The 18,168-nt window shown below is 35.2% G+C and overlaps 1 protein-coding gene across 1 annotated transcript in view; it reads right to left on the bottom strand.

The window, feature by feature from the left end:
- Window positions 1-7,397, bottom strand: part of LOC138325911 (protein patched homolog 1-like) — a 70,107-nt gene extending 62,710 nt beyond the window's left edge. The window contains exon 1 of the mRNA XM_069271922.1: window positions 7,156-7,397. Coding sequence (XP_069128023.1) covers window positions 7,156-7,206 — 51 coding nt within the window. The 5' untranslated portion in view covers window positions 7,207-7,397. The remainder of the gene's footprint in view (window positions 1-7,155) is intronic.
- Between the last annotated feature and the right edge of the window lie 10,771 nt (window positions 7,398-18,168).

Below are 18,168 nucleotides of genomic sequence, written 5' to 3'. Positions count from 1 at the left end.
GCAGCCAGTCAATTATCCACTTCCGTAAAGTACAAACACGTATTCAAATCAAGCCCTAATCAAGTTAGACGAGAGGACAGGGCATCTAAGCCGGTAAATACTGCACTTACTGTTTATTTAAACGGCATAATTCAATTTTCAAATTATCACAAATCTTCATATTCGAGTTTTTCATTTAAGCCTTCATTTTTAAAGTTGTTAACGTATTGCAAATCAGACATGACATCTAACCTTCCTTCCTTTTTTATTTTTGTTTGGGAGAATCTTCAATTGAATATCGCTATGCCTATATCTCGGACAGTTACACCAGGCATGGCGCCACTGAGTGGTAGCGGAGAAACGTTAGGAAGCTCCAAGTCTTGCCATATCACAGTTGGGATCTTTGTTTGGAGCATTTAAGATATTTATTTCATTCTTGATAAAACGATGCATTGTAATGTGTCATGCATTGAATAAGTATCAAATGAAGTGTGCCCCTCTGTAGCAGTTAATGTCCTGCTCGGGGTGATAGGTAAGGACTTCTTCACTACATCAAAGAGTACCACCTCAGTAATCCGTGTGGTGAGGGGGTATGTAATTCAGGACTCGGGAAAACAATGGTGTGTTACATGTACACTAATTAATCACTACCATAGTAGGTGTAGTAATTGTTAGTCAGCTTCTTAATTGTTAAACGTTTGAGTTGTCTGTTTGCATTGTGTGAATAAATGTTGTAAGATGAAGGCTTTAGACTTTATGTAACTTTTGCCCAATCACCTTCTGCACGTTGGTTTAATACGATAGGTTTAAAGTCATAATAGTTTACTTTACAATGTGATTGATCGTTACTAGAAGGAGCTTAGATGCCATAGAATATTAATGAACATATTAGAGACGAATACGTTTATATATTAATCAATTTATCCTTCTATGGATCAAGTTTAAGAAATAAAGGGAAAGAAAAGCAATTAATCAATATGTTCTTCCTCCTGTTTTAGGAGAAATATCAAATACAGAACACAACATATTCGTGAAATCCGTATAATCAATTTACATGGTTTATCAAAAGCGCGGAATTGGAATGAGAAAAAAAATTAATGAACATATTAGAGACGAATACGTTTATATATTAATCAATTTATCCTTCTATGGATCATGTTTAAGAAATAAAGGGAAAGAAAAGCAATGCATCAATATGTTCTTCCTCCTGTTTTAGGAGAAATATCAAATACAGAACACAACATATTCGTGAAATCCGTATAATCAATTTACATGGTTTATCAAAAGCGCGGAATTGGAATGAGAAAAAAAATTAAGAAAATGAATAAAACAGTTTTCAAGTGATACACAAGAGCAATGTAATGCCATTAACAAAATGAGTGATATATTATGCCGTTTATAAAGAGTTTTTCATTATCACAATAAATTTTAATGGGCCTTATTGAAGTTCCTTATGAAAATAAAAACGTGTTTGAATACATGGGTAATGATGATTTTTGTCCTTTATATCATATATCATGAATTACTTCAGCATCGCGGTACCGGCAAAGTGAAAACTTTCAAATTGGACGCAACTACGACAGTAACAGATTGGCAATATCAAACCGATGTCATAAGGTATTCCCACTTTCAAGATATGAGGGAATGTTGTACATTTTAATCTGCCATTTTTTCATCAATTGTTTAGAAGTGTGTTTGCTATATACATGCTATTACATGCATGACACACAATTAAACGCAGATTCAATATAAAGAGAATAGCAATAGAAGGTAAAATTGATAGATTTACAAGACAAATATTCTACCATAATATGTTAATCAGCTTGTATATCTTATAATTATGTGCCAATAAAACAAACTTTGACATGATAAACCAATGTTATATTTGTTTGGCCTAGGTTTAAATGGGCGAGCGTTTGTGAAGAGTCGGCCTGTTCTGACAGATCCTCTGTATTAAGATTAGTATTAAGATAATTCCGCCTATCTTACGACGGTAGGCAGCAGTAGTAGGACCACCCACAAAGCCGGCCCAACATCAACCAATTATAATTAAAATTTATGTAAGATTTATGGCCGCTTTAAATACTCTTTCCGGATAGAAGCAATTCCACACATCCCATTAAACCAACTTCTTACAAGTTTGATTATTGTGCTATTCTGCACATTATTTAATTTCATAACAAGTTAAAAGAGACGAGAAATATGAAAGAAAATTGTGCAATTTGTCAATTGTGAAAGAACATGAGCTGTATGTGATATACGTGAGCGATATGTTACCAGATCCTTCCACACGTCCAGGTATAAAGTAACATTCACTTACAATACTGTAGAACGAGATCGTTTACAAAAGAAAAATGAATTTACTCCTATAATGTACAGAGTATGCTATTCGTGGGTGGTATGCCTGAGTTTTTTGCTTTTTAGTAAACATATTAATTTCATTACAGGTATACCTGAACATTTGCCTCGGCCAGTAACACACGGCGAGCTGTCAATCACCTGCCGTAGAACATGGTTTTCAATGGGTGAGTTTTATTGGGTTTTGAAAGGTATTATAAAGACAATTTAGAGCCAGGTACATCTGTGGTAGCTGTCAATATAAGGCGATGGAGATAAGCCCTTGTAATAATTCCCGTATCCAGAGGCCGATTTTTACTAACTAAATTGTCTTGTCAATTTGTATGCTAGGGCCACCGTCGTAGAATTGCCCCCTAATTTATTGTCTCTATCGGAAAGCACATAATTTTACCCTCAAGTGATAGGTACATAAAACGAATCTATTTCCCATACAGTCTCATATAATTTAGTTATTATCACTTCAGGTCTGTCCAGGCCTAGGATGACATTCAACATTCAGTTTTTTATAGTTAAATCGGACAATATTACCAGCTTGACCACTCTGGCATGAAGATCATTATAACTTGCCGATGTACTGCCCAACGCCACACACAATGTGCATGATTTTACAAACTGAAGATGAGTTATATTTAACGACATGCCATTCATTACAAAAACACTGTAGACATAATTATAGCTGCCGAAACACTTGGATCTTTATCTCTTATGTAATTTGTCTACATACAAGACAATCCAGACTCTAGTCACCAATACCGTGTAATGTCCCTAATCCAGTCACAAATACCGTGTAGTGTCTCTAATCCAGTCACCAATACCGTGTAATGTCCCTAATCCAGTCACCAAGACCGTGTAGTGTCCCTAATCCAGTCACCAAGACCATGTAGTGTCCCTAATCCAGTCACCAATACCGTGTAGTGTCCCTAATCCAGTCACCAATACCGTGTAGTGTCCCTAATCCAGTCACCAATACCGTGTAGTGTCCCTAATCCAGTCACCAAGACCATGTAGTGTCCCTAATCCAGTCACCAATACCGTGTAGTGTCCCTAATCCAGTCACCAATACCGTGTAGTGTCCCTAATCCAGTCACCAATACCGTGTAGTGTCCCTAATCCAGTCACCAATACCGTGTAGTGTCCCTAATCCAGTTACCAATACCGTGTAGTGTCCCTAATCCAGTCACCAATACCGTGTAGTGTCCCTAATCCAGTCACCAATACCGTGTAGTGTCCCTAATCCAGTCACCAAGACCATGTAGTGTCCCTAATCCAGTCACCAAGACCATGTAGTGTCCCTAATCCAGTCACCAATACCGTGTAGTGTCCCTAATCCAGTCACCAATACCGTGTAGTGTCCCTAATCCAGTCACCAATACCGTGTAGTGTCCCTAATCCAGTCACCAATACCGTGTAGTGTCCCTAATCCAGTCACCAATACCATGTAGTGTCCCTAATCCAGTCACCAATACCGTGTAGTGTCCCTAATCCAGTCACCAATACCGTGTAGTGTCCCTAATCCAGTCACCAATACCGTGTAGTGTCCCTAATCCAGTCACCAAACCTGTAGTGTCCCTAATCCAGTCACCAATACCGTGTAGTGTCCCTAATCCAGTCACCAATACCGTGTAGTGTCCCTAATCCAGTCACCAATACCGTGTAGTGTCCCTAATCCAGTCACCAATACCGTGTAGTGTCCCTAATCCAGTCACCAATACCGTGTAGTGTCCTAATCCAGTCACCAATACCGTGTAGTGTCCCTAATCCAGTCACCAATACCGTGTAGTGTCCCTAATCCAGTCACCAATACCGTGTCAGTGTCCCTAATCCAGTCACCTATACCGTGTAGTGTCCCTAATCCAGTCACCAATACCGTGTAGTGTCCCTAATCCAGTCACCAATACCGTGTAGTGTCCCTAATCCAGTCACCAATACCGTGTAGTGTCCCTAATCCAGTCACCAATACCGTGTAGTGTCCCTAATCCAGTCACCTATCCATGTCAGTGTCCCTAATCCAGTCACCAATACCGTGTAGTGTCCCTAATCCAGTCACCAATACCGTGTAGTGTCCCTAATCCAGTCACCAATACCGTGTAGTGTCCCTAATCCAGTCACCAATACCGTGTAGTGTCCCTAATCCAGTCACCAATACCGTGTAGTGTCCCTAATCCAGTCACCAATACCGTGTAGTGTCCCTAATCCAGTCACCTATACCGTGTAGTGTCCCTAATCCAGTCACCAATACCGTGTAGTGTCCCTAATCCAGTCACCTATACCGTGTAGTGCCCCTAATCCAGTCACCAGGACAGTATAATAGTGTTTTTCTAATACTATAATGTTTAATACTAGTACGTATATCTATAACTATTGTTAAGTTTTCTTACAGAAAATTACAACATCGCAAGTATTACAAATATTTAGATCTAGATTATCATGAAATGCATTTGTAAATTATTGATGCAACATAGTATGTAATGGTGTGCATTAATAGATATATATCAATATATATGCATATATAATGGTTAAAATATTCAAATATCATTTCGGGTGCATACAGAATGCAAGACATTATGTTTTTTCCTGTGTTCAGCCTTGTAGAAAGTCTTGTTGTTATTTTTGTTTATATTTATAGATGTAAATTTTTAGTTGATACAAGTCATGCCAATTCCTGTTAATAGATCCTTACATCGATAAAAAGTATTTATACAGAATTATACATTATCCCGATTGTGCAAACAGTAACTTCATTGCGCGATATATATCTACATGTGCATTTAATACATAGGTTGTAAAATAAGATTGTTTGAACATATTGACTTCGTGAATCATTGCCTATGTTTGAGTCTTCATTTGCATCAAGGTTTAATCATCCCTTTCAATGTCATGTAGGTTCATCACTATGACAGTATTTTGATCGAACTTCTAAAACTTTTTTTTAATAGGCAAAAACTATGAATACTGCGATTATACTTTAAGGACATGTAAAAACAATATATTTTATATTCAATACTGTGTAAGCGCTCTACATAATCGACTATCCTAAATGTGGTGCTAAATAAATTTGAAATAGTTTATATCCCTCTACGATAAAAACAACTTGTTTAATTTTTTACATTTTTGATGAATAGGTAAAATAAGTGATCAGTAAGCATTTTACATTTGTAATTCCGTAGAATTGTCAAATTTCTTGAATTTCGTAAAGAAAAGATCATTAGATAATGTTTAATGCAGATGAATTATTTGACTAACCCTACTTTGATAAGTTATGCAGAAAAAAATATATATAAAAACCCAGGTATTTATGAAAAAATTGCTCCACCGCAGACAGAACATAAATTATACTCATCATTTGAACAATAATTGGTGTTTAATCATGGAAATATATGTCTAATTAAAACAAAAACTAATAAAAAATAATTCAGTTTGCTTTTGGTGCATGATCAATCAGTACTTCATTCCATATAGGACATATTGCCACGGATTTTTTTCGGCATGCAATTAGTTATTTTTTAAAAAATATTTTTACCTTGAAGTAAAATTAGAAGCTCGAACTTTTCAATGGCGGTAAATGTGTAAAGTAAGTAACTTTTGTAACTGAAGAAAAATACTAATTCGTCTGCTCCTGTATTTCATCAAGAAAAAAATACCATTCGTCGGCGGTGGAGCATCTTTAAAGTAAATTAAGAATAAGAGACACGTGTATTCGACCAAAAATCTAAAGCTCAATTTTCAATGATTTTAATATTCTGTACAATGTTGGATGGAGAGGCGCATGATATCACACATCTAGAGTAATGAAATACATTATTTTTTTGTTTCTATACATGTCAGAAAAAAATGTAAAACAATATCCATACATATGTATGCATCTTTTTATGTGTGAATAGTTTAATTTGAATAGTTTTGTTATCATTTTATACAAGTTGTTAAAATTAACAATCTGGTTTAGTGGCTGCTACTAACTAATCGGCATGTTAAGACAATACATTTTATAAAAAGGCCTAACGAAACACTAATGTTTTTGAACCAATTAGTTTACCATCAAATGGTGTTTAGCCTTTACAAATTTGCTACTATCTACAGTTATATAGACATAAATCATTAAAGGATTTACATCGAGGAGTTCGTACTCGCTACACTGCAGAATACATTTCAATAGAGGTGAATCCTTTAATGTAAACAATATATTATTTCAATCGTACCAAAGCAGTTCATTAAGTAGCTTCCTACACACACTGTCTAAATAACCTGTCAGTCCATTATATACCTGTGTACAGCGTTATTAATATACTTGTTACTGGCCCTAACATTGTAGTGGGGACCACACACCGCGCATCTAACTGAATCATCCATTTCCCTCAGACCACGGTATAACTGGATCACTTACATATAATTTCAATACATTTAACGATCACTTTATAGTGATTCAAATGCTTTCAACATTATAATATTAATGTATAATTTGTCCAAAAACTGGTGTAAATATTTAAATTGCATCAATATGTTAAAGGCTTTTGCAATTTAAATTCCATATTGAAATTATTTTTTTATAATTGGATATGCCAATTGAATACCAAATGATTTCATGTCAAAATTCTAACAGAAATAGACAAATTGGACTTCATATATCAACTACAATAATAATTCACACTAACTCTTAAATGTTTCGATGAATTCAGTCTATTTGAATGACAATGCAAATCTAAAATTTGAACCTGAAAAAAAAAAGAATAAAAAAAAATAATGAAAAAAATATTACAAATGTAAAAAAGTAGACTTATATATATATTCATACAATTGTAAATGAATAAATATTGTACTTACCGAGTCCAGGGCGACTATCTTCATCTTTAAATACGGCTGTAAGTCATACATGCTACTGGCGTAGATTCAACATGTCGTCTGCTTACACTTCAAAAACAACTTCGACATTTGTAAAAGGTTTTTCTCAACAAGAAATTCAGATATGGCGCCTGCTGATCAAGGAAAGGCACAATACATTATATAAATATTTAGACAAGGTTAGTACGACTAAAGCGAAGCCAGCGCCACCAATGTAAGGATTGAAATTCGTCCTGGGTGGCCTGACGCCACCGCGCAGCAATTTGTCAGAACCGATAGTAAATGTTCACGATAATCAGTCAGAAAAAACTCCGATAGCGGGCCCTTAACGTCAACGCTAAAACTAGGATTGTTGCAGGTGGTAGGTACATCTGAATTAAAAGCCCAACAATTTGGTCCCAGCCTGTGTTCTTGAATTCGATTTTAAGTTCAAATCTTTTAAATTTCAGTTGACTATCATTTAGGGCAGCGTTCCGTGTAATAGACGTCATCGATAGTCCAAGGTCTGCTCACTAGTGTACAGAAAACACACACTCTGACGGAAAGGTTGATCTTGTTAAACAGATAGGATTTCTTATAATGTTAACATTCAACCTGACAAACGTTAGAAAAAGTCCCACCTAGCAAGTTGTCATTGTTTGAGTATACCATGGATGAGATTATACAGCGAGCACGACTTAGGTTTTCTCACTACATTGAAAATTGTCGCCTTCCGAAGAATTTTTGTCAACTTTTCAGACAGGTCCAGAAACATTTATTCATGAACTTGAATTTCATATGAAGAGGATTTGATCCAAATATTAAAACTGATAAACAGACGACCTTGATTAGATTTTTATGTTATGGAGAATTCATAAAATAAGCTATGTGTACTCCAACTAAAAATCAAAGAAGAGATAAACACATATTTTTTGTGTTATAACCCCACAATATAAAGCATATTTCCAAGCTAATCCTTACAATGATTTATCCCATGAAATTACAAATTTTGCAGAGGTCTTTTTTTTCTTTTACAAACTAGTTATGTGGTCACTCAGATCTTTTTTTATTAATTATGAGACGAAACAAATTTGTAACTCAATGAAAATGCGTGCTTCAAAGAATATATTCCCATTATTCCATAGCATCTGGTTGCATAATATATCTCCCCATCGTATGGTCGTAAAAGGCGACATAATTTTGAATACTATTGTTTTATTCTTCCTAATTGACTTTTTCCCCTTTAACGTCTCCCTTTACTCTGCCTCATGTTTAGCCATGAGTGGAGCGCTCGCAACTGTGGGGAAGACTTCTGGGTGGTTCTGTCTCCGGGCTAAGATACACCATAGTCTATAAATGTGGAAGTTTCTTTCTGTTCCTGCTTTATGCTAAAGGAAAAGAAACGACTGGTTCACTTGTTGTCAGTATACTGTGGGGTGTGCTTCAGTATGATAGCACTACATTTAAATGGTATGAGTTTCACCAGCACAACGAGGCACAACACGAACATACTGCGGTCTCCAAATACACGCAATACACGGGAGGCGCACACTCTTCAACCACACTACACACGCAATAAACGGGAGGCGCAAACTCTTCAACCACACTACACATGCAATAAACGGGAGGCGCACACTCTTCAACCACACTACACACGAAATTCACGGGAGGCGCACACTCTTCAACCACACTACACACCGTATACACGGGAGGCGCACACTCTTCAACCACACAACACACCGTATACACGGGAGGCGCACACTCTTCAACCACACTACACACCGTATACACAGGAGGCGCACACTCTTCAACCACACAACACACCGTATACATGGGAGGCGCACACTCTTCAACCACACTACACACCGTATACACGGGAGGCGCACACTCTTCTACCACACTACACACCCTCTTCAACCACACTACATACCGTATACACGGGAGGCGCACACTCTTCAACCACACTACACACCGTATACATGGGAAGCCGTCCTTAAATGATTCTGGTTGTCATTAAGACGAGAATCTAATTAACCAACTATTGTTTTACCGAGACACAGTAGAATATATAAGTAAAAACATATCTCTCCGTCACAACTCATTCTGTCCTTTATGAGGTATTAATGAACCTGATTTAGGAGGGACACATTACAACTAAGAGGGACAAAGAAAAATGTTGTAGTCGCCAATATTTATCACGTCCGATAGCAAAAGTGCCTTGGTAACACTGAAGTTTTGTTCTATGTCCAAATCGAGAAAGTTTTGACCTGCAAAAACAAGCGACTATACAGTATCTGTTCAGATAAATGCCATAGATTCAATGTTGTGATTGTAATGTTTCGTGGTCCCGGAAATCCTGACGTATGACACTTCAAACATGTAAACAACAGCATTCATCATATAAGTAGGTTTTTTAGACGACTTTTTCACATGCGTTTGTATTTTGACACAAGGGTTATTTGCTTAACATTTCGTATGTATATATACTTGGGTACATGTTATTGGAGAAATGGAGAATTCCTTCGAAAAAGGAACGTTATACAACAACTAGAATATCAAAATTATACTACACTATAATGCATTGCGATTCAACACTCAACAGAAAATGAAGAAATAACAGGAAAAATAAGGATACTTATGTTGGAAAGAATTAATCAAATTATGATATTGATTTAAAGTAGATGGTACACTGTCCTATTTTTGTATTTTTCTTTTTAAGTCTTAAGTAATGTTTAAGTAGATTTTCTTTACTTTGTATAAAGTTATTCATAAAGAATATTACTGTATCTATTTGCCATCTTCCTAAAACGCTTATGTCAATTATTACACTTGTACATTTGTACATAAATTATACAAAATGTACATAATTACATCTAATATGAACTCAAATATGATAATTAACAAAATTATATATGTACATTATAAATATACTTCGGAAAATAAAGTAAACAAATGTCATACAGATTTTAATCTAAAGTGTCCACATATGAAGCAACGAATCACTGATTTACAATACTAAAATAAAAAGTAATTCCATCGAACACTAAATCGATTAATAATAAAATTGTGTCAGTGCTTAAAAATACCATCTGGTGCAGTGACGTCACACACATTGTCACGGGATGGATACTGGTTATACGCCGAATTAATCATAAAACGGCATTAAAAATCCAGATGAAATAAGAACAAAGTAATAAAAAAAGGAGGAATTCTCTTAATGTTTCATAGTGTTTATCACAAAAACTAACCAGGCGGTGCCACCAGCTTAGCGCAGCTGCTAGTGAAACGCTATAGAAAGTACACGAGACCTTTTAGATTTTTCGTATTTTCTTTGATTGATGGTGAGATAACTCATTTTAAAGGCGATGCAAATACATATTCATATTAATCTTTATGTGGAATTTCACCTGTACGGTTTTGTGCATCTGGTGCAGGAGAAAGTTAACCTTGTCAATGTTTCGACACACGTGTAATAAATCAACACAGTTAGTTCAGAACGCACGTACAGCGTGCATCAGAAAGTACATAAAACTCACAAATAACGAACAATAATTTACAGTTGAACTGTTTCAACATTCGTTTACGTAAGGACTTAATGACAAAACCCTAACAATATGACGTTAATGATGAGAGTTGATTGATTAAGATAAAAACCATATGGTTCTTTGTCAGCACTGACATGCCTAGCCTCTAATAGAACCAGGTCATTACGGTCCTCTTTTAGATATTTACATATATTTTAAGGCCAGAAAGGCATAAAAAGGTCAAAAACACATCAATTTGTATAAAACGATGGCATCACAGTACATCCCTTACCTTCCACATTTATTAGCCGATCATTTTCCTATGTCAACAAGTGTTCCTTTCGTCAGGGTTCCTTAGTCACACACCAAAAAAATGACAATGCCTAATAGTTCGTCTAATTTGGTGCGTGATGTCTTCCAATTCCCTTGCTAATATGGAATTCAGTTCTGATATATTTGAAACAAAATAGTTATATTCTACTCAGTTCCTAGCCTGTATGACTTCAACTCAAACTTCAACTATTATCGTGTTGATTGGTGATGCATTCAAACTATTTGTTAAGATACATATTAAAAGAGTGAGTCGATATGGTGCTATAATCTTGTCTTTCATACATTTGTAATTCTATCTCTATAACTGTAAGGCTATTATGAGATATGTGTGTGTTAATGGTCAGAATATTCACACTTTGAATGGTTTCATATGGATTTTCAGGACTTGTATGACAATCGCGTGCATCTGCGTTCTGCCATTTATGAGGTCCCGACTCCAAATTTACTCTTTAAATCCTAAAACCGACTTCCGTTGTCACCAACTGTCAATATCAACGTCAACTTAAAACATTACAAAACCGTTTTTAAAAACTCCAATCCGTCTGATATTAATAATGAATGTCAAATAAAAATTGTTAATTTCAAAAATTATGAACGTCAAGGAAAATGGAATAAAAAGTATAAAATGTTCTTACCTTTGCTCCATTAGAATATGCGTGAAAAATACATGACAATGATAAGCAACTTGCTCATAACAGTAATGTTCTCTTATATGAGTGGGTAAAAAGTGAAGAAGAAAAAAAGAATATGCGTGTAGGCCGATTAAATGACATGTTGAGAAATTAAATGTATTGCTGATCAATAACACGTAATGCTTTACAGGGCCCACGTTCATTAATATTTCATAACTTAACGGAATCCACATAGAATTGCCTTGCAGAAGTTAATCAAGTAACTAAACTTTCATTTACCTGTTACATTTTGTAAGTTAAGGAATATTGATAAAATTGGGGTAAGAAAGTGTGAAATACGTAACTTAATACAATGTGTTTGTTTTTATTTTCAGTAACCATACTTCATATGGTCAGTACATTTATACATGTTAAACACGTTTGTTTCAATATTGGTCGTCATCAGTTATATCACGTAAACTACTTTAAAAAATGAAAAACTTTTTTTAATAGCAACGCCTTTTGAATAAAGTCACTTAAAGGCCCACTACCTTTCCGAAACGGCTTTTAATTTCTAAAATGGGAATGTAAAACAAGATCGATAATTTTGTAGAGTCTTAAAACTTATTAACTTACCGTTAATACTACATTTATCATCACCTTCTGAACGATTTGATTAAAATATATAAAATGTTTATTTTCATAACGCGGGTCGTCTTATGTTTCCCGCCGTCGTCGTAAATACCGCGCGGTAGTTGCTTGTCACTGCGCCAGACGGCAAAACAGCGAATGATTCTCCACTGTTTTCATATATTACGCAGGAAATCTTGCATATGTTTGGTGTCGTAACCTTATTTTAGGTCATCGGTATGCATTTTCTGATGTTATTAATGTTTTTTAAGAAACCTTTATATTTTGCTCCGGAAAGGTAATGGGCCTTTAAATGCAGAAATTTCAAAACAAAAACATATATAGAAATATATAATATTTCGATGTGGAATAATGTAGCGGGGAGAACATATGAAGGTTTGTGTTCATTTGATAAAATAAACCTTAAAAACCAGTAAGACAAAATATCTCTTCACTTCATAATATCTTATCGAAAAGACAGTTTATACAGATCTTTTTGTGGGTCTAACTTTTCGAGATTTTTTAAAAATTTTGATGATGTGGTTAAAATACCGCTATTTGATTTAAAGAATATACCTAATTTATAAATTATATAGCAAACTGAATTTCCGTGACCAGAAAATATATATGCACAATCGCGAAAGTATCTTTCCCGCAAAAATCAACTGTTATACAATAATGTATTCCCTCATTAGTCTCTAACGTTATGTGAGAAAGGATAGACAATGACCATAATGATATCCTTAATCAAAGAAGGCTACTTCGTGACAGTGATTCGTGCAAAAAATATAAAGAAACAACAACAAAAGTAACATTTTTCGCTATTTAAACAATAATTTAGGAAATGTAAACGGTATGGATCAATCTGTACTAAGTCCTCGCGGGCCAAGCTTCAATCACCTTTAAGACCTTTACATTTTATTCAACCAAAACCAATTTGAATGAAGCATTTGATGAAGAAATAAGTTCCTCAACAGAAAGATTAAAAAAAAATGCTTATAGTGTATATCACGAAAGATGTGTTGTTTTCGTAGTATAATAAAAACATCGACCATTGTTTAATGTAATACTGAAGGCATTATGTCATCAGGTAACGACCAATACTTCTACTAAATAAACCGATAGTATAAACCACGAAGGACCTGGCCCACGATTGTATGCAGTACCAGGTATTGTGTTACTCTTTGGCTTTGAAAAGGCTTTTGATTTAGAATCCTGATAAATGTAGTGTTTTACAATTTTCAAATTGGTCCAGATTTTAGGAAAATGGAAACTATTTGGATAAAGCGTAACCAAAATGATAATAATAAGAAAAATAACTAAAACAAAAACTCATTTTCTTAATGTATTAGTATATTGGTTCCACACTTGGCGCAGCCAGCTGTGCTGTTCTGTTTTGGGTCCTAGTTTTGAAAAGTTAAATACTATTTTGTTGTTTTATTTTTAAAACATTGTACTAAAAAATTCTATGAAAAATTATTTTACAATGAGTTTTGGGGTAAAACCATAACCTGACAGGATCTATACAAGCTGACATAATTACTATGTCTCCACTGTTATATCTTGATAGTTGTTAATACAAACTTCACAACAATGACATACATTGTAGGTAAAAAGTATATAAAGATCGAGATAAGAATTTGAAATGCACTTGAAAGATAAATTTTAAATATCTACTAGGTTATTAATCTTCTTATGCCATCCCAGTTGTCTGTAATGTGACATTAATTGCAAAAACCATGTAGATATCTGACATACGATTTATCACTGACCTGTCATCCACAAGTCTGCTGGCTTGGATAAAGTCACAGAGGCCTCAAATATCTATAACACTCTTCATTTTACCTACATTTGTCGCAAGTACCTTAGCATAACTTTCATTTCAAAGCGAATTGGGGACTTAGTAGTCAAAATATCAATTCCTTTATTTAATACGCATAATTTTAAATACTATGTCTTTTTACCTGAAATAACACCTAATATGGAATGCATATAATAAAATACACGAATAACTTTAAATGAACTTAAATGTATTTAACTTTCTAAAATACACATGTTATCAACAAACAACATATACAATACAATTTTTTTCATGCCCATCAAACAGTCTACCCTTACCTGAAATTGACCAGAAATTGACCAGAATTTCACATGATATTTGACCTAAATTTCAGGTTTAGAAATCTTAACTTGAAATTGACCAGAAATTCTTTTCAAATTTGACCTGAAATTCAGGTCAAGAAATATTGCTTGTTTCACATCTATTTAGAAATTCCAAATGAAATTACGTCTTCTGCGCATAATACTTGATTTATTTAGTTCTATAAATACTAATATCTAAATGAGCAGGCATTTTTTACTGTCCTGGAATTCATAAATTCTGCCTGTCAAGATGTCTATCATCTAGACTACCTACGCAAAGGATAAACTATCACCTCTTTTTATTAATTTCAACGTTCAAGTGAAACATCGCAATAAACGTTCAAATCCTTTTACGAAAATAAAGGTTCCAATGTCGTCGCCATAGTGACACTCCCATTTCGCGAAGGTCAAAACATTAAACGGTTTGCTGGATCACCTTTTATCTAATATATCGGAAAATATTATATGTATTATTATTATGTAATTTTGTATTTATTGTGCTTCCTTACTACAAAAGCGGGCGGTTGGTACGTTTTCGTTCCTTTGTTATATTGACAAACAAACAAGTTTATCCATGTCTGACATGTAATAAAACGTCAATGGTCTGCGACAATGGAACTCGAATACCTCTGAATATTTCAACATGATTTTCTTTCCGTTACTTTTTCCATATGCATTTCCGTAAATATTAAGTTTATTTAAACAAAATCAGCTATATTTTGTTTTTATACGTTCACTGTAAACCATGGAGTATCTAGGTATGTGTGGCTTGGTTTGTTCTATAGAGATGGCATTTCTGACACGTGAGCTGTTTAATGCGGAACATTTATGTACTTCTATAGTGAAAATTCCTCCTTAAGTGTAGTTATCTTATTTACATTATATAATCATATTCATGGCCATATAAGACTGTTTCTGGCAAAAAGGTTTCACTGACATTGATTAATATTCTTAGAACTAAGAATATTTTCGGCTATTTTTCAGACGAAGCTTGTTTCTAATGTCCTTACAAAAATATTATTAAGTGGCCTTTCAAAACATCCGCTAATCATGGCAGATCTCGAAATCCCTCGTTCACTTCCGTTCTCATTTTTTAATTATACATTTCTTATGAGATGGCTTCCATCCAAGTCCAGCTGACAAAGATCTAACGTTAAACAGTCGGCATCACCAGAACCGCCAAGTCGCACTTGCTGTTTAGGTTAGCAACATATTAAAATAAAGAGGCCTACTAATTTTGACTTGCGCGTTCAATTATAGAATGAACCAATTCATCAACGGTTAATATGAAATCGTTATTGCTGTCACTCTGATTGGTGGAAATGACTGTATAAGCCATATTGGGGAGATCGCCCATGGATATGAATGTTCTATCTACTTTCATTACCTCACTGAAGTTCCTAAAATTGCGCCTGTTACTTACCCTCTCTCAGAAAATGATCTGTCCTTCCTAAATAGAATTCTTTTTCCTCATCCTTCTCCTCATCCATACAGACTATTGTCCCTGGCATACCATAGCCTGTAACAGCAGATTGTGGTGTTCTAATTCCCTCGTTGAATGATCTCATTTCTCTGTCTGTTTTCCTTCTTTCTTAAACAGTTTAACATGATAAATGAATGATAAAAAAGGTTTTACTTCAATTTTCACTACTCAAGTCGTAGTGGTATATTCACAATTTTCAATTATCTATAATATGATAATGCACAACTAGAAGCAATGAAAACGCAAAAAGATCGCAAACAGTCAAAAATGTTTTCCGATTGGTACCAGATTGGATTATTGTAAACATCTGCGATTAAATTTTGCGTATTTCATGGTAGGTAAAAATAAAATTAAATCCCTGCGCAAGAGAAGGCATGGAAAAGCGACATTGAATCGCCGCATGAAATAAGTTTAGAGTAAAAACAAGGGACTGGGAGGAACTTATATATAAACGTAGACATTTTCTTTTCTTTTTTCTGAAAATTAGCGGAAAGACTAGGGCATTATAGTTTTGGGTTGGATATTATCTGTAGATTTCATTTTCATACGGTCGGATGTCTTTCTTCAGAACGAAAACGAAACAAATGTGTATTGCTTGCGGACATGCAAAGTAACCAGAGATGCCACTATAATCACTTTATTTTCCTTAGTCCACCAAACATACACAAGCCCCCATATTTCAGACAACAGATGACACAGATTCATTCATTTTTCTCGCCCATAAAGCGATGAAAACAATGAATACTTATCTTAGATCGGATGTATCTTATATTCGTACAAGTACTAATTATTAACTTCCTTGTTATCATGTCCCTGGTAGATCATAGGCCAACAATAGTCTTCATTTCATTTTGTCTTTAGGTCACGTCTCGGAAAACTGGTGGTACTGAGCTCGTTTTGTGGTCTCTTCAATTAGGTTTGGTGGGATTGTTCCATTGGTCTTGCAGGTACAACTAGAGCTGTTGTTTGTTGGAAAGCCCCTTCCTCCCCATCGCTTTCTGACCATCTTGTGCACAGGTCGATGTATAGCATTCCGTACATCTGTTTGATATTGGTGATAGACTGATAATAACATATGGTTAGGGCTCGGATATTTAGGAAGAGGAACTGGTAATTTCTTTTGTGTGAGCCACAGTCACATTGACATTAAAATCTAAATAAAGGCCCGCCACAAGACCTGTGTTTTCTTTTCATCCCCGAAGACACATTTGTACACTCTTCTAAAACAAATGCTAGACCTGTACATTATAAAATTTCAGGGGTGGGTGAATTCATGATGTGCCAGCTGCACTACTCAACTTCTTGACGGTCTGCGGTCATCGTGCTTTCTCGATCCCGATGTCTGGGTCGGCTATCTTGCTTACTTTGTTGGCACGATTTCCACTATATCTATATATACATCTACCGCTCATTCCACGTGTAGGGTCATCGTTTGTTTGTTCTGATACTAATTCATCTGTAACATCTCAATTTATATTTTCATCAAATTTGGTCTTTGGCGTTGTCCCATTACCTTGCGACGTTTCGCAAGTTCATCATTAACATGTCCGAGTGAAAATCACATCGCATGGAGTTCCGTCAATATCACTCTTTCTTTAAAGGTATTTCTAAGGCACTATGTTAGGATCCATCTACTGGCGTATACATAGCCGATGTCCTAGCTTTGACCGTTATTGCTAGGTAGTGTCCATGTTGCATAGGTTATTTCCTCTTCCTTCTAGATTCCATAAAGATCTAGTGGTATGTCTTATAATTAGCTCATACCAAAAACTTATTTCCAGTGTAATGTTGCTTTCGTCCTTCTAGTGTATTTCACGATGTTTTCCCGAGTATATCTCGAGCACAGGAATCTAACCTAATAAGTACATGTATTTCACATGTACATGCTTGTCTTGAGATGTCGCACATACCTCATGATCTACCAAACCTTTTTCATCTTGACTCTACTTTTAACTAAGCCGTACAACTTAAGGTTGTGTGCCATGATTTTATGCTGTGTCACTTGCTGTTGCCATGTACCCATCTCTCCCATGAGGTCTATCGAATCCGAAAAACATTTCTATAACTACACCGAGTCAAAACTTAGAGCGGCACGATGGACATCAGTCGGGTGCGTTAGGAGTGTAACCAATGGCACCATCACAAAATTACCGTTGACAAATGGTGCCAATGGCTGTCAACAATTTATAAACATTTTTTTTGGTCTGCAAATGGCATAAAATTTGCTGTTGGTACCCATGGAAAGTACAAATTAACATTAGAGAAAATTTTCCATTTGGGATAATATATCACT

The sequence above is a fragment of the Argopecten irradians genome, chromosome 6, assembly GCF_041381155.1.
Source record: "Argopecten irradians isolate NY chromosome 6, Ai_NY, whole genome shotgun sequence".
In the NCBI taxonomy this organism is placed as follows: Eukaryota; Metazoa; Mollusca; class Bivalvia; order Pectinida; family Pectinidae; genus Argopecten; species Argopecten irradians.
This window is presented reverse-complemented; position numbering and strand designations above follow the sequence as displayed.